General features: G+C 42.8%; 1 protein-coding gene across 1 annotated transcript; it reads right to left on the bottom strand.

Annotated features, from left to right (window-relative positions):
- Window positions 1–2,229: 2,229 nt before the first annotated feature.
- fam83c (family with sequence similarity 83 member C) lies at window positions 2,230–20,931 on the bottom strand. The gene is made up of 5 exons (XM_079185893.1): window positions 19,973–20,931; window positions 14,450–14,617; window positions 11,485–11,609; window positions 6,786–6,998; window positions 2,230–5,835 (listed from the first exon to the last, which is right to left on the bottom strand). The coding sequence occupies exons 1-5, from the start codon at window positions 20,498–20,500 to the stop codon at window positions 5,034–5,036; spliced, it is 1,836 nt and encodes a 611-aa protein (XP_079042019.1). The 5' UTR covers window positions 20,501–20,931; the 3' UTR covers window positions 2,230–5,033.
- Window positions 20,932–23,134: the final 2,203 nt, after the last annotated feature.

Genomic DNA, 23,134 nt, shown 5'->3' with positions numbered 1-23,134 from the left:
CCACCTGTAATACGTAGATCCTACCTGTGTGAGGATTGTTGGGTAATCCAACATTCAGCTCAGATGTTGGTTTCTTCAGAGAGGTTCTGTCTCTCTTTCCATAGCCCTCAGTCATAGTGAGCTATGTACGTTATCACAATGTAAACATCTTTTCAAATAGTACATGTGCTGTGCTGATGGAGGCTCTGACCTGTCCTCATTGTCCCTCAGTAGCTACTAAATGCTCCACTATGTTCACCAGCTGCTCTCTAACTGCTTCTTCTCTCACGACCACAAACACACGAAACATTGAGTCACATTAACAAATTAACAAATATCGATTCTAGCGGATCAATCCACAAAAGAACAAAACATATTCTGGGCTGTGACGTGGAATGCAGCACAGGCCGTGAAGACAGAAATCCTGGTTCACTTCTAGCTCGTAAAACAGCCAGGAGACGACCTGTAAACCTGTAACCGTGGCTACCCCCCCAAAAAACAAGCAGGCATCTCGTAACGGGGGGCTACATGCGAGCCTGGCCGACCGGTAACCCGGTACTCATTGTTACTCTGGTTGTTCAGCCGAAGAGACTGGTTCAGTTTCACAAGCACGATGTTTGTAAAGATCGGGGCCAGTTTTCACAGTTTTGTTAATTCACTTCACACACTGATACCCGGATGTTGAACATGTTGTTGGACGGATGTGTTTGCAGGACCTGTTAACCCTGGACTCAGAGAGTGATCTGGGGATTGAGGTTCAAGTCTTACATGAAGCTATTTAAAGCAGGGATCTCACTGTGCTACGGCTCATCTAACAGAGGTATATAACGTATAATGCACATAGTTCAGCATGCTTTCAAACAGACAGGATTTGTGTGGATGAATACTGGATTTCTGGCGTGTGGTGACATCATTGTCCCGTCCACTTTTGAGACTTTTCTCGGTCTCTTGGATGCTCCATTGTTCACATATCTGCCACGTTGTTCATGCCGTGGCCTGTGAAACAGACCCCGGGGCCGGATTTCCTGACAGGAAAACATACTGTACAGCGGCTCAGTTGGGAAAAGTGATTCTTCGTGGTGAAGACACACGGGTCCAAACATCCTCAATCCACTGACCTGCTAGAAACCACAAGATGGTGTTTGCATCGCGATTTCATTTCAACATCAGAGACGCGTAATTCTTTCAGGAGACGCTGTATGAATCTAAGAACATCGCCTGATTCAGATTATTGAGCTGTTGTGTGATTGTGTTTGCCAAATTTGGAGTTTTGAGGGCTGATTAAAGATTTGATTTATTACTATAAATTAAAATTAAAAGAGTGCTACAAATTGTAGGCTGTATGTCAACAATGGAACACTTCAACATCTTATGTTATGGTGCGCCATTTAAAACCCCATATTTCTGATGCCCCACTAACGCAAAACATGAAACATGTGCACGCTCCAAGGTGAAGACGCAGTTTTAGGAATATTATTGCTGCAAAAACACTACGAGTCTACAGCCAAGCAAGCAGCTGTGATCCTGTCAACAGCATGCTAACATGCTAACAATGGCATTGCTGATATGCTGATGTTTAGCAGGAATCTTAGTGTGTTAGCATGCTAACATGCTAACAATGGCATTGCTGATATGCTGATGTTTAGCAGGAATCTTAGTGTGTTAGCATGCTAACATTAGCTAACAATGGCATTGCTGATATGCTGATGTTAGCAGGAATCTTAGTGTGTTAGCATGCTAACATGCTAACAATGGCATTGCTGATATGCTGATGTTTAGCAGGAATCTTAGTGTGTTAGCATGCTAACATTAGCTAATTAGCAGTTAACACGAAGCACAGGCGAGGCAGATGAATGTCATTAGTTCTGCAGCTATTTGGTCATAAACACAAGTTATTGGGCTCATTGAGATGTTGACCTGATGATGGCTGAAGGATCACCAAAGTTATTAGCGTTCATCCTGAGGGGGATATGAAAAGCTGAACCAAATGTTAAGGCAATCCTCACAACAGTTGTTGACATATTTCAGTCTGGACCAGTACTTGTGATAATATATAAAAATGTTCTCAATTATTAGGAATTATCTTTGTTATATTGTCTATATGGGTTATCGTCATTTGAAAACATTTAAAATAAATGATACATTTCTTACCCGTAAGCTTAAGAGCGTTCCATCTTTACAAACACATGAGCTGGTTTTTGTTTGTTTGTTTTCTCTTAATAATCTCCAGATAACGGCTCTTAACTTCAAACTTTGTTTTATTAAATCCTCAAGTGTTCATCTTACAAAATAAGACCAACTTTTAAACAGAAAGTTCACATTCTCCAGTAAAATAACACACATTGTAAAAATAAAAATAACATTTAACAAAAGCGTTTAAGAAGTGTTTCTTTAACAATAACCCAAATTCCTGACAGTCACTTCATGTATTATTTACACCGTTATATACATTAGTCAGACAAACATGAGACATGAATCGATGCCTGCAAATAAAAAAACATCGAAACATCAATACCAACTGAAATGAACAGTAAACGAAAACACACACAGAATGAGAACACATTAAAATAACTGATCCGTGTCGATCATTATTGCTTCTGTGACAACAGTCAAAACGATGACGATCGAGCGCTGTAGTAAAACTACTGCAGCACAATTCATCACAAAAACAACTCAAACTAAACAAATAGTACAATTAGTATTAACTGTATCTAATGTGTTTTAATTCACAGTCTATATACAAATCTACATATCTGACAAAAAAACGTACAAAATGTACAATATGAGGAAAGAAATCGTCTGTCAACAAGAAACATTTTAAGGGAATGACAGTGCTGTAGAATTAAACATTCTTTCACCATATATGACAAACAGCATCTTCTCAGAATGGTTTATTTTATCTGCTGTTGTTCCTGCAATGTCTCAAAATGTTTTACATTTACGCCTCATTTCCCGGAATTGCAACGAGACACAGCAGCAGGAACACGGTATCTACAACTGTTCCCTGTGGTGACATGTCGGTACCTCTATTAACACTTATTCACTGGAGATGTTTGTCTATAATGTGATTGTAAAACTTAAGGCAGGATGATCAAGGCACGAGTTATACACTCGTATAGGTGCTATTGTCTTACAGGAATAATCAAAGAGTGAAAGAAAGAGAAGTTTCTCCTGCTGACGTTACACTCACTGGATATTGATGCCACGCACATAAAAACAACTTTTCCAGGCTCTGGAAAAATAAACCAAACATTATTGGATACAAAGGAGAATAATTTACCTTTTTTAACATGTTGAGGTGTCCTGTTCTACAGAACATGGTTTAAGGGGACTTTTTTGTTGTTGCTGCAGTACCGCGAGTGGCCACTCTTAAATTAGCAGCGAGGCTGAGAGGCGTCGCTGTATCCAGCTCTCTTAATAAAACCATGATCTGGATCCATTAAAGTAAAAAACGTCACTAGTTCCTTTCTATAATGTGAGATGAACACAACACTGAGGGGCGAATTCACAAAAGGATTGCGCGACTTTTGCGGCCGCTAAACCTGCGAAGAATGAGACAAAAATAAACTGTAATTCTCAAAGCACCAAAAGGATGAAACGCACCTTTAACTGCGTCGTCAAGCAAACAGCATATCAGTGCTCCTGCAATGTTTTTCCATGTTTAAATTAGGTAACATGCATGCAGGAAATGCCACAAAATTGGCCCCTTTCTTTGCAAATGAGACTAATTTCAAAAACAGTCCAATTAACAAAGATCAGCACTGACAGCCACACACACTTACAGTGAGCAGTACGCCATTGCAGCGTCTAGTCTGCAGAAACCAAAGAAGAAGAAGAAGAAGAAGAAGAAATGATTAGCGTCTTCAGAGAGTTCATACTGACAGACTGGGATCTTAAGTCACAGATACGGTTTCTCTCTGTCACATTGATATTTATTTCCTGAAGTTTTGAGGAATTTGTCTTTTTCTCTCTGTAATTGTTCCAACATTTATAGATTTGTTCTGAGTATGGAAGTCTGTGCACCGATCTGGTATCACGTTATCGTATCATTTACTCTGCACAGGAACAAGAACACGTGTTTTTTTTTTTGCTACCTGAATCCGTACATCCTGCCCGATCGCTACTGCACATGTGCAAAGAATCCAGATGGCTCATCATCAAACGATTTGCTGCTGATTTGTAATAATCGAGCATGTGCTAGCCGTTAGCCAGCACTAGCAAAATGTCCGCAATATCTTTCACTGGAAAAATCCCGCCAGTAACATGACGATGTGTTTTTACCTCGCTGGTATTGGCCAATACGCAAGTTATTTATTGAGAAATAAATAATAGTATCGGGACATCTCTGATCATTAGATAGTGAGCTACATGCATAAGCAGAAAGCCGACGGTCTGAGTTCACATTATCTCCAAAAACGGGTTTATCCTCTCAACAACTCTCACATTGTTCTTGATATTTCTTTACTAAATAGTTTTTAGGTAATAACTGAAATATCAGTTTGAGTTTAGGCTTCTTGTAAATTAAGATCAAAATCATTTAACTCCCTGGAGTATATAATAGAAACCTTTCTGGTCTTTTTTTATTTTTGTGTTGAGGCAAAACAAATGTAATTTTCTGCATGATTTTCTGCCATTGGACTTTCTAAAACGTGCCATGTTTTTGTGAGGACACTGGTTAATTGAAACCTTTTGTCAGACTTCTTTTAGCAACAACCTTGTTTTTGTATCTTTGAAAACACGATGACTCAGGTAGCACTTGTTTAAAAAGAATGAATTGACGGGTGATTTTCACAGATCAATTCCTAAATCTTTTCCCATGCGAGTAAACTTCAACACCACAAAGAGTCACGTCCCTGCTGCACTAACGGCTCCTCACGTGATAAAAGAGGCAATATGGTTTCAGGAATCACAGAAGACAACTGTAGCTGTAGAAGAAGACGAAGGACTTCCTCAAAACAACCTTCATGTGTTGTAAGAAGGTGACAGGAAACACAGGAGGAATGAAGAGTTTGGAAGAGGGAGTTCAGCACTTAAACAGAGTCTGAACTCCCGGTTTAATTCGAGGTCTTCAGCTCAAAGCGGCTGTACACCTGCTTGGACTTCGTCTGGTTGTATTGGTTCACCAGGTCCAGCTTGCTGTGGCCCAGCGTCATTCGTTTCTCGTCCTGCCGGTTCATCAGCACGGTCGGAGAGAGCGGCGGCGGCGGCGGCGGCGGGCTCTGCTGGCTCTCCGGCTCGGGTTTGGAGAGGTCCTGCCCGCCCCAGGGCGCGGCGCCGTGAGGGGACGGCGACCTCCGGAAGTTGTAGGTGTCTTTGGGGGGCAGGAAGAGGTCCGAGAGTTTGTTGAGGAGCTGATTGGAGGGAGACTTCTGCTTGTGGGTGAGTTTGCCGTCGTTGACCGGGGAGGGCGTCTGGGTCTTAGGGTTCAGGATCGAGTTGGGGGCGCCGGCGACGGGCCCGGCGCTGTGGAACAGGCTCGGTTTGTGGTCGTACAACCCCGACCCCTGGAACTTGGAGGAAGTGCCGCCTATATTGGACCACATGGCGTCCGTCGGCTTCGACTTGTTCCGCTCGCTGCCCATCGGCTGACCGTAGGACGGCGGCGGTCGGTCCATAGCCGGGCTGTGATTGGTTCCTCCGTTAGCTGAGACTCGTGTACCCGCTGTGACGTGACTCTGAGGCTTCAGCGTTTGTCCCGACCCTCTCCTCTCGGGGTTGCTGCCGGACTCCTTCTTGTCGTGACTTTGAGTGACCTTGTAGACGGTGTTGGAGGTCATCCCGGGTGCAGCCTTCACACTGGACACGCTGTTACTTGATTGGCTGCTGGAGTTTTCAGAACACACCCGGTCCCTCTGCCTGCTGGAGGACGGAGGGGAAGTAAAGATCAGTACAAAAGTACAAAAAACTACAGCACATAAAATAACACAACAAATATTACTGGAACCTGACTTTAGTATTAGTATTAAAAAACTAAAAATATCACATAAATTGCCATAATATGTGCTTTTTATGCATTTCATGTATGAAAATACTATTTCAGATCTGAACACATGAACACGTTTATCCTTCATGCACGGGTCAGTTTAGAGCGGTTGGTCTGTTTGTCTTCCATAACTTGTGCTCTTTCAGACGAGTGGACAGAAAACATTTATTTTAACACTTTTACTTACGTCTGTAGTTTTCTTCCAAATTCACTAAAAGTTACCATTACATAATGCCTCATTTGCATATTTAAACATAACATTTCAGTAAACAAAAGATAATCCTCTTAGTGTGAGTGATGAAGTGAAGCTTCATGGTGAATCTATGAGTTCATGTGTTAACTCTTCACCTGTAGAGTCTCTAAATGTCTGTAATGAACTAAACGTCTCTTTAAAGGACGTTTTCTCTCAATGAGTTTGTTCTCAGACTCTGATGATAAATCTCCACTTCAGCAGCTCTTACACACACCAAACTCTACACGTTCACTCCTCTCTATGTGCTGAAGGTTCACACAGATTCTGATATGGATGTTGACAGTATTTTCTGATTTATGGAGTGATACAAAGAGATATCATAGATTCTCTGTAAACACCTTTGACTCTAATATGTCAAGATTAAAGATTAAAACAATCATTTTAAAGATTAAACAATCATTTTAAAACTTGGCTTTATTCAACGTTCAGATATCTGTTCTGGAAATGTATGAAAATAAGCACATATTTGATAAGGTGATGCCTCCAGCTTGGTACCTGTCAGAGAGTAAATCCAGCCCCATGACCGGGCCGAGGCCCCCGAGCCCCCCAAGCCCCCCGAGCCCCCCGAGCCCCCCGAGCCCCCCGAACCCCATGCCGCCGGGGGTCATCGTGGCTTGGAACGGCTGGTGGTAGGACATCCCCTCGTCCTCGGGGTTGAAGAAGCAGTCGATGATCTGAGAGTCGGCGTACAGACAGCGGAACTCCCTGTCGAAGCTGTCGGTGATGCGACCTGAGAAATGCATCACCATGTTGCTGTGCACCTGAGACGACAGCCAGGTGAAACTGGAGAGGAGACACAATACGAGAGACCGGTGAGCTGCAGCGTATAGGTGACCGGGGATATTTGAGAAAAACTGTGTTTTAAGGGCCAGTGTGGAGCATTTAGAGGGATCTACTCGTAGAAACGTGTTTTAGCTTAGAATGAGTCATAAATACAGAGGGAGTCCTCTTCACAGAGTCCGCCATGTTTCCACAGTAGCCCAGAGCGGACAAACCATACACTGACTCTAAGAGTCGAATATGCTATTTATGTTATATGTATATATTTTAGCACCATTTAGTTGTCGGTCAATTTCAGAATTTTAAGGTATAAGTCATTTGTAAATCTGCAGGAAAGTCTAGTCGCGGTTGCAGATGTGCAACGATCATCGCGTGAGGTCTCCTGTAGGTTTAATCTTGGGGTTACGGCAAAGATGAGGTAAGTAATCAACTTTTAAGGTTACGGTGTTGCTCGTTTTTCCCAAAAGGGCCAACGAGAATGTGCATCAGACACACAACACTGTGTGTAACCAGACGTCAACCTCCGGTTCTGCTGAGTAAAGCCAAAGCTTCATGTCTTAAAGCTGCATTCTCTCTAGTGTCCACCAGGGGGCGACTCCTCTGGTTGTATAGAAGTCTATGAGAAAATGACTCTACTTCTCTCTTGATTTATTACCTCAGTAAACATTGTAAACATGAGTTTATGGTCTCAGTCTCTAGTTTCAAGTCTTCTTCAATACAGCATGATGTTCATTTAGTAAATGATGGTCCGTTTAGAGTCACACAGACCATAAAGCAGGGGATGCTTTAGGGGCGGGGCTACACAGTGATTGACAGGTCTCTACCAGAGACATATACGTCTACGTCACTCCTCCTCAGTCCACATATGGTCACTTCCTGTTCACTGGTTACAAAAAAACAAGATGGCGACAGCCAAAATCAAAGAATCCAGAGATGCACTCTGTTTGCTGGGTAGGAATAGTGTTCATTCAATGACTCTCATGCAAACTAGAAATTATGAAACAAAATGTGACTTCAGCTGTTTGTGTAAATCATCTCTGTCCTCCAGCTGATAAACCTGCAGATCAGCGATAACGATGAGTCACCACGGTGACTCAGCAGCTTATCTGCCAGCGACACGTGAACACGAACACTGAAAAAAAGGCTCAGAGGTATTCCATCACACAAACGTCTGACTGCCGGTGAACGCAACATGTTACCCAGCAGCCCTGAGACACACGGAATAGAAGACAAATGACCAAATGTTTAGAAGGACGAGAGAGTCGTCAACAGACCGGCTCTGATGACGATCCCCATGAGCAGTCCTGCGTTAACACACGATTCAGGAAGTCCAGTTTGAGTTACCGAGGTATCACCACGACGTCTACTTCATCTTTCACCGTGACAGTAACGACGTAAACAGTTGCAACTCACATAAAATATACATATAAATATATATTAATATGAAAATCTGAGACAAAAGAACATGCAAATGTCTTCAGGAGAACCTCGAGCATGTTTCAGCCTTTGCTTTATTATTAAAAACTACAACTGTGATCCCTTATTTACTTAAACCTGCTTAGAAATCAACTAACATATTACAACTAGTTGAATAATCTCAGTTGTTATAATAGATAAAGAGACAAACTCAAACCTTCTCTAAATCACGGATGTTCCTGACGACTAATTTCCCCGACGTTTAAACAGGTCGAGTCTAAAAATAAGAAACCGATGAACACGATTTTAATCTATTCGTTTTTTAAATATTATGAGAGACATTTGAATCGTTTTAATAACCAAACAGGACGTTCAACCAGAAGACCGATGTGGTTTAATAGTCTTGGTTTAATAGTCTAATCTAACTTCATGTCGTTATTTTAAGCACAACAATTACGTTTTCCTTTAACCTAATTTTCCGACGACACTGAACAAACAGGAAATTCTTGTCCCTGTACATGAAACCACTCGTTTGCATTTCCTGACTACTTCACCGTGACAATGCGTTGGGACTGGATCCTAACAATGAAAGTCTCTTAACTGTCGACCATGTTCAGTGCACAAAGAAACAGAACATCTGTTTCTGACTTTAAACCCTCGTGAGGACATTTCAGCGAGCTGCTTGAGACGCTGAGTGTGTTTGTTTCACAGCAGCCACAGACTGAACCTGCAGGACGACGTTCCTCTGTGATAATAATAAATCACTCACTGCTCAGATACGCCGCACTCCATTCACCTGCAGTTAAAGCTCTGGTATGTTCTCAGGAATGACTGATCCGAACACGCCTTCAGCTAACCGTAAATCATAAAGTGTGTTCTCATCAGGAAGAGAAGTCGTCTCTCCGGCCTGCAATATAAACAACGTGTTTGATAATCAAATCCTATTTCCCTTCAACACGGGAGTCGCGTTATGGAAATGATACCTGGGTCGTATCTTCTATGTTCCACGTCAATCACGTCACGGTGAGCTCTGCTGTTCCCTGTGACTGCTTTAACTCATCATGAAGTAAACGTGGACCGCACAATGAAGTGGTTGTAGAATAATGACACCGTCAGGTTCCCGGGAAGCCTCACTTTCACTGTGAACTCCAGAGGAAAGATGACGGCACAGAGAAAAGTGCGTCAAACCAAAACAAGGAAGAGGATAGAGCTTTTATTTTCCCTGGTAGCCGTCGGTAACTCTCCACACGTAACCAAAGAGGACCGATGGCAGGAGAGGAGAGACGGAGTCGGGGGGGCGACGGTGGAACAACCAGAGTGATCCCGTTGTCTGATTCCACTTCAATATCTATCGTATGACACTGAACATGTTACCAATTTATCTCATAAGGATCTTTGTGACGTGTAACACGTGTGTATTCAGATATTGAAGTACCGTATAAACATGTAATACATGTTTATAACACAATATAATGAAGTTGTCGGCAGATATGAGGACATCTTTGTCTTCAAGTGTTTATTAACGTTCAGTATTTAACCAGAAAGACGTTCTTTCATTTCATCTGGGTTTTCTGTGCATTTTTTTTCATTTTTAAATATAATTTCTTTTATCCGTTTTATCAAGAAGGTGCTGGAAGTATTAAAGAGCTCAAAGTGGTAGAATAGATGTCCGCACTCTAACGTCGATGCAGAGAACATTTTAATTTTAGCTTTCGGTCTGAAGAACCTTCCTCAGTTCTCTTTGATCATAAAAACTATGGATCTAATATTTTGTCGATATTAAATTGGTGCCTCGTGTGTAGCACTTTATACGTTATCTATAAATAAAGATTATCATCATAATCATCATTATTACTTAACTTATGGGTGGAAGAGGAGTTATAGTTTATAAACCATTCATTACATGTTACTATAGTGATTATAAATGCCAAACATGGAGAGTTCAAGTTTAAGTTCCATGTATGTAGTTATTATCTCCATAAAAATATGAATAAATGTTACTTTCTTTGGATTAACAGATGACAGCCGTCGTTATCGGCTAAATATCTTTATATATATATTTATTTGCTTCTCAAACAAACTGGAGCGAACGCTCCCCGGGTATCAGAGTGTAAACCGGCGCTTTAATAATGGGTTTTACTATCAGAGGTATGGAGGACGGGAGGGAGAGGAGGGAGGGAGGGAGGGAGGGAGGGAAGGCAGCGCTCAGGTGATAAGAAAACATTTGCCTCGCTGGAGGACCTCGCCCTTCATTCCAACGCCAGCCGGTTTTTGATGCCCGTCAGTCGCAGCCTGACTTCACCCAACACACATGAAACCAAACTACAAGCTAAAAACACTCCACTGCAGCCGCCGAGCCAAATCTAAGACACCGTGTCAAGAGAATATCGTAAGAAAAACCAGCTGACTGGACAGAAAATGACATTTGACAGAATAAAAACGGGCAGCGGCGCACGGAGTGGATTAAGGTGACACGCCTGCATCGGGTGACTGATGGTACAAAGAATGTGTGAATGTGAATACTTCTGAGGAGGAGTCACCTGGAAAGTCAGCTGTCGGTTAATTACAGAGATCATCGCTGAAGTTGTGAAACACCAGCGTCACTTGAAGAAGCTACTAAATCCAGACCAACTGCAGCGACGCGCCACAATAATGAGGCGCGAAAAAATAACGACATGATAAAGCAGATTTGTAAAAAAGTGTGAATTCACGCTTCGTCGGGGACCGCAAGACGACAAGCACACAACTTTTAAAATGCTTTGTTTTCTGAATGGAGTTTGGATGGATCAGTGCTAGGCTATGCTAACATTGTAGCAGCTCCATCAACACTCAAAATATAGATATACGGTTATTATTTACACCGTAGAGAGTCAATGAGTCTTCATACACATAGTCTGGTCTCTGTACAAATCAAATATGAGGAACTATCACAGAGCTATCGTAGAGCTTTCTGATTCAACAACGTCAGGAGGAGAATCTCTTCCATTGATTGTTCTGAACGTTAGCTTGTGTGTGTGTGTGTGTGTGTGCGTGTGTGTGTGTGTGGGTGTGTGTGTGTGTGTGTGTTGCTCACTTGTATGACCCGGCGATGACCTCTTCACAGTCAATGATCATAAACTTCTCCAGGACCTGACCGGTGAATTTCTTGCCGCTCTTGGTGCAGTAAGTGTCGCCACACGTGCTGCGAATCCTCATGTTCTGCACACAGACACACAATTTACTGTCTCGAACTGACGTCTTTACATTCTTTGAACTCTTAATTCACACATTATAATAAAGTCACTTTCCCTCCACGTTTCTATCAAAATGCTTTCAGCTTCCCAAAACGTGAATATTTGTTGTTAGTTTCCTTCGACTTCTATGATACCAAACTGAATATTTGGGAGTTTTAGATTGTTGCTCAGACAAAACAAATGATGAATATGTTAATTTGAGCTTTTGGGAAATTGCGATGTTCAAAATTCGACTATAGTATGGACCAAACGCATGAATTGCTTGAACAAATGGTAGATTAATCGATAGTAAAAAATAGTTGCAGTTCTAAAGCTTAGCTTGCAGAACAGGTGAGCATCTACTAACACTGAGCTCCAAGCAGCCTGAACGCTTCATGGAACCTGAGAAAGCAAAAGAACTCCGTGCATAACTCGTTTTTGGAGTAATTTGAGTCCTCCACTTAAACAGAGTTAACGTTTTTATTCATATCAAAGGTTTTTCCTATGCACACATGCTGCTGTTTTGCATCTCTATTTCCTTCCTTCAGGCCACATTTGGCTGCAGTTCATTTCTGTGCACTGATAAAAATCAACATGCAGAGACAGATGATTCATCGCTGTTAACGTGTCATCTCGCCAAGAACATCACTTCTGTGTGAGCCGACAGCGATGTGTTCGAGGAGACTCCGACGTCTAGAATCCCACAGAAACGCAACAGAGTTGGAGTCCACGGTCCACGGAGAGCAACCTGAGAAGAGAGAATATATTCTCCCGCTCAGCAGGAATCACTTTGTCACTTTTACAACCGTAGAAAAAGAAAACGGTCGAGACAGTTCACCAAACGGTTGAAATGACGCTGAATGATGGAGCCGGCAAACAGGAGGACACTGTCCACTGTCTCAGTGAGACGTCCTGCTACATGCTAAGCTCTGCATTCCTATCCTCTAACGCTCCAGTGTGACTTCTAGAAGCGGAGTGTAGAGACAGCGATTCCGCTGAGGTTTGCAAATTACTCTTTAATGGAACAGAAAGGCGCTTTTTGTACAAAACTGGGGGGGGTCCTTCTGTGCTGTCCTACTACAGTTGAACAGCTACGGTGCAGTTACATGAACACGTGCATGACGGGACAATGCATAGTCAAATCAACATAATAATAACAAAGTCATAAGAACCAGTCACATATATTCATATGACAACAAAGCAACAAATCAATCCAGCAAACCTGCAGCGGATCCACACATTCCACCACACGAGAGCACGAGCCATTCAAATATTATTCATAAAAACGACACGATAGACAAATGAACGGCAGTAACGTTACTGCAGATGTAAAGAAACAAACGCAGTTTGTCACTTAACCGAATGCTGTTCACTTAAAGACAAAGTCCATCCTCCTTTCTTTGTTGACAAAGAGTTTAATCCCACGTTTGTTCAGTACATCGTTTCAGTTCCAGTAAGAAGTCCTTCTCGATTCATGGACGCCAGTTACAGTCGAGCCTCCCCGGTTGTATTTCGCCGGGATCCCACCTCCGCCGGGCGGACCGCGGTTTGTGGAGCTCCGTTTCCCTGCGAACGTGTTCGTTGATCTGTAGATCCACTCGGGTTTCTCCAAAAGTTTTCAAAAGCACCGTAGTGTCCTGCAGTGCTACGGCGTCCTCGGGTTAGCGTAGCGTAGCTCCAAACACCAAGACGCTCAGTTAACATGAAACACATTCCCAGACATAACATGTGCGACGACGCTGTCAGCCAGGAACACCGTTCATACAAATAAATAAACTACACCAAGCAAAACCCTACAGATGTTATAATTTCTTCCATAGCTTTCAATTTGAACTCTCACTACTCCAACTAACTTCTGCTTCAGCTTCCTTAAATTTCACATCAGTCACACGCCGGCCCACTGAACCAATCACAGCGCACCTTAATGCAGACGTACTTAGGAGGCTACATCGGTGCCTCTGGCACGTCAAAGAATACGCCCAACATGTCAAACTAAAGATCTGATTGGTTGAACACGATGACAATCAACAATATCGTCTCCATTCACTTTAATCTGCAAAGTCTACCTCGAGGATCTCGGGCTTCTCTCCTTAGAGACAAAGGGGCTGAATCTGATTGGATAAAAGCTCTCCTTAAAACAAGCTGCAGGCTGGAAGCAGAGCAACAGAGGAAGACAGTCGTGTATTTGTGAAAAATTATTAAATTATAAAATAGCTATAACTTTGTGATTCTGTTTAGGCCAGCAGAGAAGGCTTAGCTGGCCCTGACGGCCACCACTGGTGGTGTTTTTCTGGTCTTTATACTTCCTTGTTCATGATTACGTGGATAAGATACGTAAAATGATTTAGTCAGATATCTACGAAACACGGCGCAATATTTTTCGTAGGTATAGCTACGAATGCTGGATGGGTCTGTCCACGGTGGACCAAGTCTCTGCTGGAGGATCTGGGTCTGTCCACGGTGGACCGGTCTCTGCTGGAGTCTGAGCTGAAGGAGGTTCTGGTGAACCTGCATGAGTTCATCTGGTTTCACCAGAATCCGACCCGGTGGCTCCGATGACGAGCATCAAGAATAACTCTATAGAAACAGACCATCTTCTCTCTGATGGTCTCTTTACTGATGGAGGTCTGATAGAGGATCAGGACTACACTGAGACGGGTTCACATAGAGGATCAGTACTACACTGAGACTGATTCAGGACCAGTTAAAGAGTTGCTCATAGTGACTTCACTGTTATCGTGGTCTGGAGGGTCACGTGTGCCTCACTGGTCCTCGTCTCTGCACGAGGAATGATGTTGAACGATAGAAGTAACACTCGGTACTTACACTCATGTGTGAGCTCTGAATGTCGAGTGCGGAGCACATGTCCGTGAAGTGGTCGAGGTTCTTCTCGTCCAGCAGGATGTAGACGGGGACTTTGCGCTTGTTGGACGCCTCCATCAGATCACACAGCAGGTCCACGTCTGTGAACACGTCCATCACCAGCGCGATCACCTGCAGCAGCGGGGGGGACACACACGACAGACGTCATCATACAGGCCTTCATGTTTCACATTCTCCATTTAATGTAGTTTTATAAACTTTGTTCAGGAACGGGACCACGCCCAGAACACGGCTCATTTCCCCCGGACAAGTATTTAAGCTCTACTAACCCGTTCACTTCCTCTTTGGATCTGTTCTCTCATCCCTCCCCCCCGACCCCATTTTTTGTTTTCCTTTTTCTCTCTCGCAGGATTACAGGAACGACTGGGGACTCTGCACCTCCAGAGCTTCCTAAGAGACGGCCCCCCATCCAACAGTCTCCGTTCCCACCAGCCGCCGACACAAACGGTCCCCCGTCTCGTCCCTTCATCCCTCTACCTCTATCCCTAACCTACATCTTTTCATCCCTGTACCTTGATCCCTACCCTACATCCCTTCATCCCTCTACCCCTACCCTACATCCCTCTACCCCTACCCTACATCCCTTCATCCCTCTACCCCTACCCCTACCCTACATCCCTTCATCCCTCTACCCCTACCCTACATCCCCCTACCCCTACCCTACATCCCTTCATCCTTCTACCCCTACCCTACATCCCTCTACCCCTACCCTACATCCCTTCATCCCTCTACCCCTACCCCTACCCTACATCCCTTCATCCCTCTACCCCTACCCTACATCCCTCTACCCCTACCCTACATCCCTTCATCCCTCTACCCCTACCCTACATCCCTCTACCCCTACCCCACATCCCTTCATCCCTTCAACCCTCTACCTCTTCCGCTTCCTCATCCAACAATCATTCCGTTATGCAATAAACCTCTCGAAACTCATACAGTTATGTGCGTGGTCCTTGTTAGTGAAACTGTTATTTAGACACTGAGACACCGTGTCTCACCCTCCAGACAGACCTCACTGTCTCACTGCCGACTCAACACCGTTTGAGGTTTTTTTGAGACGTGAACATGGACACATTGATATTTTACAGACTAAACAATTAACCGAAAACATAATCTACTGATTAATCCTGAATGAAATCAATCTTAAAGCGCTGCTCTGGTGATACGCGTCGCTTTATATTTAATGCTCATGGGAGGCGAATGAGCTCAGCTGGACCTTCTTTAGAGGAGCATGGTGGTCCAGACAAGATGGGGGACGGCCTTCTCCCTCATGGTTCTTACTTTAAAACACAAAAATGAATAACCTACCTGGAGTAATATTACGAATGCAATAAGAATCCAGCTACGGAGGACACGTTCCTGCTGAAGACAGCGGTGAGAACACGTCATCCAAACTGCAACGCAACATTAAACCAACAGCACTTCTGACCTGTGGTCAGTTTATAGTGTTCATACAACTATTTAACACATTTAGTCCTGAAAAGGAAGCACCATTAAGCTGTTGACCACGTATGTTTCATTTTAGATTTGTGTTTTTTTTACTACGTTGCAGTTGCACAATGAATATTATTTAAATTCTGCAACTGTTTCATGCATTCGGATCATGTTGTAATAAAGTAATGACGAGGCAAAGCTTAGATATTCTCTGATAGTAAAATAAGTCTTCATAAAGGTCCAGTAATGAAAACAAAACGTAATACTATGAAACCACCAGAATTTACAAAAAAATACCACAATGCACAATATTTAGTTGTACCACTAATGACTATTCCATCGCCGGCTGGAATCGAACCGGCGACATAGCAGTTTATATATATATATATATGTATGTATATATGTTTCCAATGATTTATGACTCAAAGATAATTATAGCTTCATAAGCTGCAGCGCGTTTGTAAAGAACTGGTTTAACGTGTTCCGGGGTCCCGACAGGAAGCATTTCTCTTGAGCTGCTAACGTCTCTCAGAAGTTCCCATCATGCAAAGCGTGCACACTTTAACAAAGCAGAACCTCGCTGGTATTTTACTTTAGTCGGACACATTTTGTAAGTACGTAATCCAAACGACTAAAAAAGAAACTAATACACTTTTAAAAAGCTGCTTCTTGTTGTTCTTCCGCCCCTGAAGGGAACCGGAGCTTTTGTTCTGGATCTGATATTTAACATAAACAGTGAACGTCTCTTTTACGTGCTTTAGAAGGAGTGAAAGGAGCCTGCATGCAGCAGGTGTTACGCAACATTAACACACAAAGAACAGCATTTGACAGCATGTACAGACGTCTTGATGCCCGCTGGCTTTATGCACATGAGCGTGTGAATGAGTAACGATGGCTGAAAGGACTCCAGATGCACTTTGATATTTTCTCCTGTTGAAAACCTGCAACGTAACCAACGTGAACGACAGCAGTGTTGTGTTGCAGATCAGCTGCTGTGTGAAGGAAACCCACAGTTCAAAACACACATCGGGGAATATTGTGAAACACTCTCTTGTTCTTTTGTGAGAGCAGCAACATGATTAGAGAGAAGAGATAAGTCTCCTTGACTGCTCTCACATTACAAGAAGCTCCTTTATTGTTCTGGTCCGGCAGAAGGAACTAAGTGAACTTGAGATAAGAGCAATGAACAGCTGTTCATGTTTATCAGCTGCATCCACTGCCTGGTGACCGTAAACCTGCTGACTCTGCACAAACGTGTGAGAAAGAGCAGAATGTTGCTGCCGTGTCGAGACACCGCAGCCTCTCCACATGTTCCCCGCAGCGAACAAGTCTTTTATTAGCATCAAGAGACGTGATGCATTTCTAAAAAAGCTGGAGAAGAAGGAAGCGTCTGTGGAGAGCTGACTCATGTGCAGCGTGTTCCTCATCTAACTGCTCTGTGGTCAGTTTAGTGACCACGAGACGATTGGGCAACATGTGCGTAAACTCATACGTCTCAGTCATGATGCAGCGGCAGAGCTGATCATTAGTGAACTAAATCATTTTTAATTTATAGCATCCAGAGTGCCGTGGCCCTGGGATGGATCACTGAATGGGGCCTCCCGGGGCCCCGGGGCCCCTCCAGGGGAAAGAAAGGCAAACTACCCACAAATAACACACAACAGGAATATAGAAAGATGTTCAAAACTACTACAAAGAGACTCAAAAGATCAACAAAGAAACAAAATGATGTCAACGAGACGCACACTACCACAATAAGATGCAAAGCGACTACAGAGAGACACACAACCTTAAAGAGACACAACAGAATTACAACGAGACACACACACTGTCACAATAAGATGCACAAGTTCTACAGAGAGACTTGAATGACAACAAAGACACACTAAACGATGAGGAAGTGACGCAAACTACCACAATAAGATGCAAAACAACTACAGAGAGACGCAAAACAACTACAGAGAGACGCACAAAACAACTACAGAGAGACGCAAAACAACTACAGAGAGACGCACAAAACAACTACAGAGAGACGCAAAACAACTACAGAGAGACGCAAAACAACTACAGAGAGACGCACAAAACAACTACAGAGAGACGCAAAACAACTACAGAGATACGCAAAACAACTACAGAGAGACGCAAAACAACTACAGAGAGACGCACAAAACAACTACAGAGAGACGCAAAACAACTACAGAGAGACGCAAAACAACTACAGAGAGACGCACAAAACAACTACAGAGAGACACAAAACAACTACAGAGAGACGCACAAAACAACTACAGAGAGACGCAAAACAACTACAGAGAGACGCACAAAACAACTACAGAGAGACGCAAAACAACTACAGAGAGACGCAAAACAACTACAGAGAGACACAAAACAACTACAGAGAGACGCACAAAACAACTACAGAGAGACACAAAACAACTACAGAGAGACGCAAAACAACTACAGAGAGACGCAAAACAACTACAGAGAGACACAAAACAACTACAGAGAGACGCAAAACAACTACAGAGAGACACAAAACAACTACAGAGAGACGCACAAAACAACTACAGAGAGACGCAAAACAACTACAGAGAGACGCAAAACAACTACAGAGAGACGCACAAAACAACTACAGAGAGACGCAAAACAACTACAGAGAGACACAAAACAACTACAGAGAGACGCACAAAACAACTACAGAGAGACACAAAACAACTACAGAGAGACACAAAACAACTACAGAGAGACGCAAAACAACTACAGAGAGACACAAAACAACTACGGAGAGACGCAAAACAACTACAGAGAGACACAAAACAACTACAGAGAGACACAAAACAACTACAGAGAGACGCAAAACAACTACAGACTGACACAAAACAACTACAGAGAGACACAAAACAACTACAGAGAGACACAAAATGACTGAAATGAGACAAAACTTCCACAAAGAAAACTAAACAATTACAAAGAGACGCAAACTGCCACACAAATAACAACTATCGGGAGACGCAAAATGACCAAAGAGACACAAAAAACATCTACAAAGAGACAAAACTACGAGGAGACGAAGAACAATGACACAAAGATGCAGCAGTATTTAGTGTTGCTGCTACAGATGGGGGGGGGGGGCATGTGTCCACGGTCTCATTGTCCGTCCGTGGACGGTGATTAGAGAGTCAGATCTTTTCCAAATCTGTGAACCGAGGTCAGCTGATAACCGAGCGATGCCTCGGTGCTCGCTGATCAGACATGACAGCAGCAGGACGCCGACTCAGCTGTTTAACAAGTGGAAACCACAGCAGGCAGAAACCAAGAGAGACAGAACGCACAACACCGGCGGAGGGAACACAAGGACTCCTGTGTTGTGCTGTTTGTCGAGACGCCGTCATGAAAACATAAACACTCAGAGTTTGACTGACACAAGATGTCTCCACGAAACCTGTGTCTTCTTCTGTTGTTTTCATGTTAGACAATGTCTGCACTTCATTCAACTCACTGCTGTCATTGAACTCTTTTATCATCAGATTATTTGCTGTGATCTGAATAAAAAGCTGCTGTATGAATAAAGTTGTCAGCCTTATAAATAAAGGCTTCAAGTTTCCACATCACACTTAAGTTGTTGGACTCCAAACTAGTCGGCTGTAGATTTGTTAAACTGAGATGAATGTTGAGCACAGAGCAACATCAGAATAAAATAATAAGCTTTTAACGGACTTTAATCTGTCTCACTGTGATGAATAATGTGATCACTGGAGACCAGGAGACCCACAGACCTCCTTCACTGTTCTATTGATCAGCTGATTGATGAGTGTTTATTTAGGTGTCATAATGTGTGCTGATAATCCGGGTCTAACGCTCAATAAACGAGTATTACATAGTTTCTGAGCATAAAGTCAGATTTAAGGAATCATGATGATGTATGTACACACATATAAAACCCAAATAAAACGTGATCTTAAACTGTATCTTGTTTTATGTTCACTGAAGTTAATTGTTCCACATTATAAATGTATAATAAAGGCTGAGGCAGACCTTCTTGGCTTTGTTGATCAGGGACCTGATGAGGTCTTTCACGTTGTGGGACTTGTCCCTCTGGAAGTAGATCTGCGTCTCCGACGGTCCGTACCTCGACGGGGAGTCCGGCCAGCCGAGCTCCAGCATCGGCGGCTCGTCGTCGGACATCATCGGGAAGTAAGTCCCGGAGGTGAGGTCGGACACGGCGTCTCCGTCCCCGAAGTCCCGGTCGTTGGGACCGCCGCCGCCGCCGCCGCCGCCGCCGTTGCTCTCGGAGGCGCACGTCTTGGCCGCTTGCTCGGTGATGTAGCGCACCTCCAGCGGGGACAGAAAGTTGAGCTCCCGCTCCTCGCTCAGCACCCGGCGGTACTCCTTCTCCCCTTGCTCCAGCAGGGCGTCCGTGGCCAGGCGGGCCGCCTCGTTGTGGCTCAGCTCCAGCGTGGACACTTGCCTCCACGGGTTCTTCACCTCCTCCAGCCGGGACGCCAGCTTGCCCAGCGGCTTCCTGCCGGACGCGGACGGCCGCAGGGCCTCCGAGCTGATCATGGTGCCGGGGTAGTCCGCAGCTCCGGGGGGGTTAATATTCAGCCAACAGGAGGTTTAATAAAGAGACTAAACTAGTTCCTACTATCAAAGCTGTGTGGAGACATTACTGCACAGCAGGAGACATATCCATATATATAGATATATATATATAGATATCTATATATATATAATAAACTCCAGCAGATCAATAATCCAGCGGGTCCACGTCGATGCAACACAAACAGGCTGTGAACCTTATTTAAATATGTTTTAAGCTCTAAACTCACACTAACTCCACAAAGTCCTTATTAGAGGAACGTTTCAACTGTTTCTTTCTTCTGTCATCCGGGTTTTAATCTCGATAATAATCCAAAGGACCCGGATTGGTTTCCTGTCCGGGGCGCTGAACTGGTCTCTGCTCTAGATCCGCGTCATGTCACGTCTGTCCCAGGAGCCGCTTCCTCAGTGTGTGTGTGTGTGTGTGTGTGTGTGTGTGTGTGGGTGTGAGAGAGGCTCACCTGTTGCTACCTGTCCTGTCATTGGTCTCCAACGTGGACATGCCCCTCCTCCTCCTCCTCCTCCTCCTCCTCCTCCTCCTCCTCCTCGTGTCCCTGACCAACTTCTGGTGAGACATTTCAAAATAAAGTGAGAAGGCGCACACCTGTTGTGTGTCACAGTGTTTCATTTTACAGGTTTGTCATTTGATAATAATTATGTAAATTCGTACTTATTCTGAGTAAAATGTGAATTTAATTAAAATAAATGCTCCATTTAAAAATGAGTAAATATGAATTGACCCTTCATTCCTTATTAGAAACTTTATTTTCATCATAAAATGATTTGACAGACAAAACAGGTAAAATAACAACAGAGGAATAAACAAAGCAGAACAAACGAGGTGAAGTTTGAACGCTGATGAAAGAACAAATGAAGAAATACAATAAATACATTAAATATTAAAAATGAAATGAAGCCGTACAAAGACGAGCCAGTGTGTAGAAATAGGTTTTAAGAACATTACTGATTGATTTCACATGTTTTTGTATGACTTACTATAAAAACACAGTTTCTGTTTTCCTCACAATAAGAGTAAAAATGAGACACTGTCGTGATTTCTGGGATTTAGAGACAGTTTGATGATTTACATGGTTAACAGTCGTGTTCGTTATTTATTGGTGCATTTATTAAACGTCGGAGTCAACAGAAGCAATAACGTAACGTCTGTCAAGATAACGCAACGTAATAGATGATCATTAATGATAATTATTAGATTTCATTACCAGTGATTTCCTTTAAATTACATCCAGAAGTTTTTCACATAAAATCTGAGTTTGAATGTTTTGCGATATTATTTGAAGGTAATTCCTGAAATCTCACTCCGTTTACAATATAAAGTTCTTTATTATGATCTCTTCTTTGTGCTTTTATCATAATCTACAAAGAGAATTAATGACTCAAACAGTATCAATCCACCTTTTTAGAAATAATTCAACTTGTTGATTGCTTTACTTGCAGTGTTTTGTCTGTGCTTTTATTTTGAAGGCAGCATTGCCTCACTTCCTCACAGCCTTTCCTCAACACTTAGATTCTGTCAATAGATAAATCGATGAAAGATTATGTGTTGATATGAACGGAAGCTGCTTCAGCAGGAGGTGTGTGTTTAACCAGCAAACACACAGAAATCAAAATCAGGAATTATAGATTCATAATCAAGAATAATGAAGATTTCAATATGACGCCCCGTCTCTGCAGGCAGCATGTTACCTCTGACCTTCTACCTCAGTGACGTAATGAAGGTCAAATAAAGAACATGTGATGAAGTTAAAGAGGTCAGAGGTCAGCTGGAGACACACACACACACACACACACACACACACACACACACACACACATCTGCCATGTAGGGATCAAGCAGTAATCAGGCAGCGGATGATTACGGTCTTTAGAGTATTATCCTTGTTTTGCTGCTCAATACAGACTGAAGCTCCACCAGAGTGCTTTTATTACTTTATATAATAATAATAATAATAATAATAATAATAATAATAATATTATTAATATTATGGGGTGCCTGAACATGATATAAAAGCTTTCATTTAGATACTGACAGAACTCCATCACGTCCCCTTTAAAGACAGATGTTCTCAACACTGTTGGACTCGTGTGTGTTTGAGACACTTAAAGACGTTTAAAACAGTCAAACACAAGCTCACCAAGAGAGTTTACAACTTTATTAATGATATTAAATACAAAACAGTGAATAATCAAACTTACAGACAAATATCTAAAACTGTGAATCGACACTAGACTGAAGATAATGAAGCGTTTAGATGATCAGGAGCCTCTGATCCTCTGAAGACGCTGTTATTTCATATTCAACATCATGTGAAATACAAGTTTTCATTATTTATCTTTGCCCAATATTCTGCTCAATATCATGAAAAACATCACTTTTAGTTGACTTATTTTTATGAATGAATGTTTGTATTTGTTAGCATTACTTCTTCTTCTCTTAGTTTTACTCAATTGTTTTTTTCTGATTCTTCTTTTCTTCTTCTTTGTTTTTTTTAATCAATCTCTGGCACAAGAAGTTCCTTCTGGATTAATAAAGTTCCGTCTCATCTGATCTGATCCACGTCGTTTAGAAAATTAAGA

Source organism: Pholis gunnellus (assembly GCF_910591455.1).
Source record: "Pholis gunnellus genome assembly, chromosome: 3".
NCBI lineage: Eukaryota > Metazoa > Chordata > Actinopteri > Perciformes > Pholidae > Pholis > Pholis gunnellus.
Note: the sequence above shows the minus strand (reverse complement) of the source record. Positions and strands in the feature narration are given on the sequence as shown.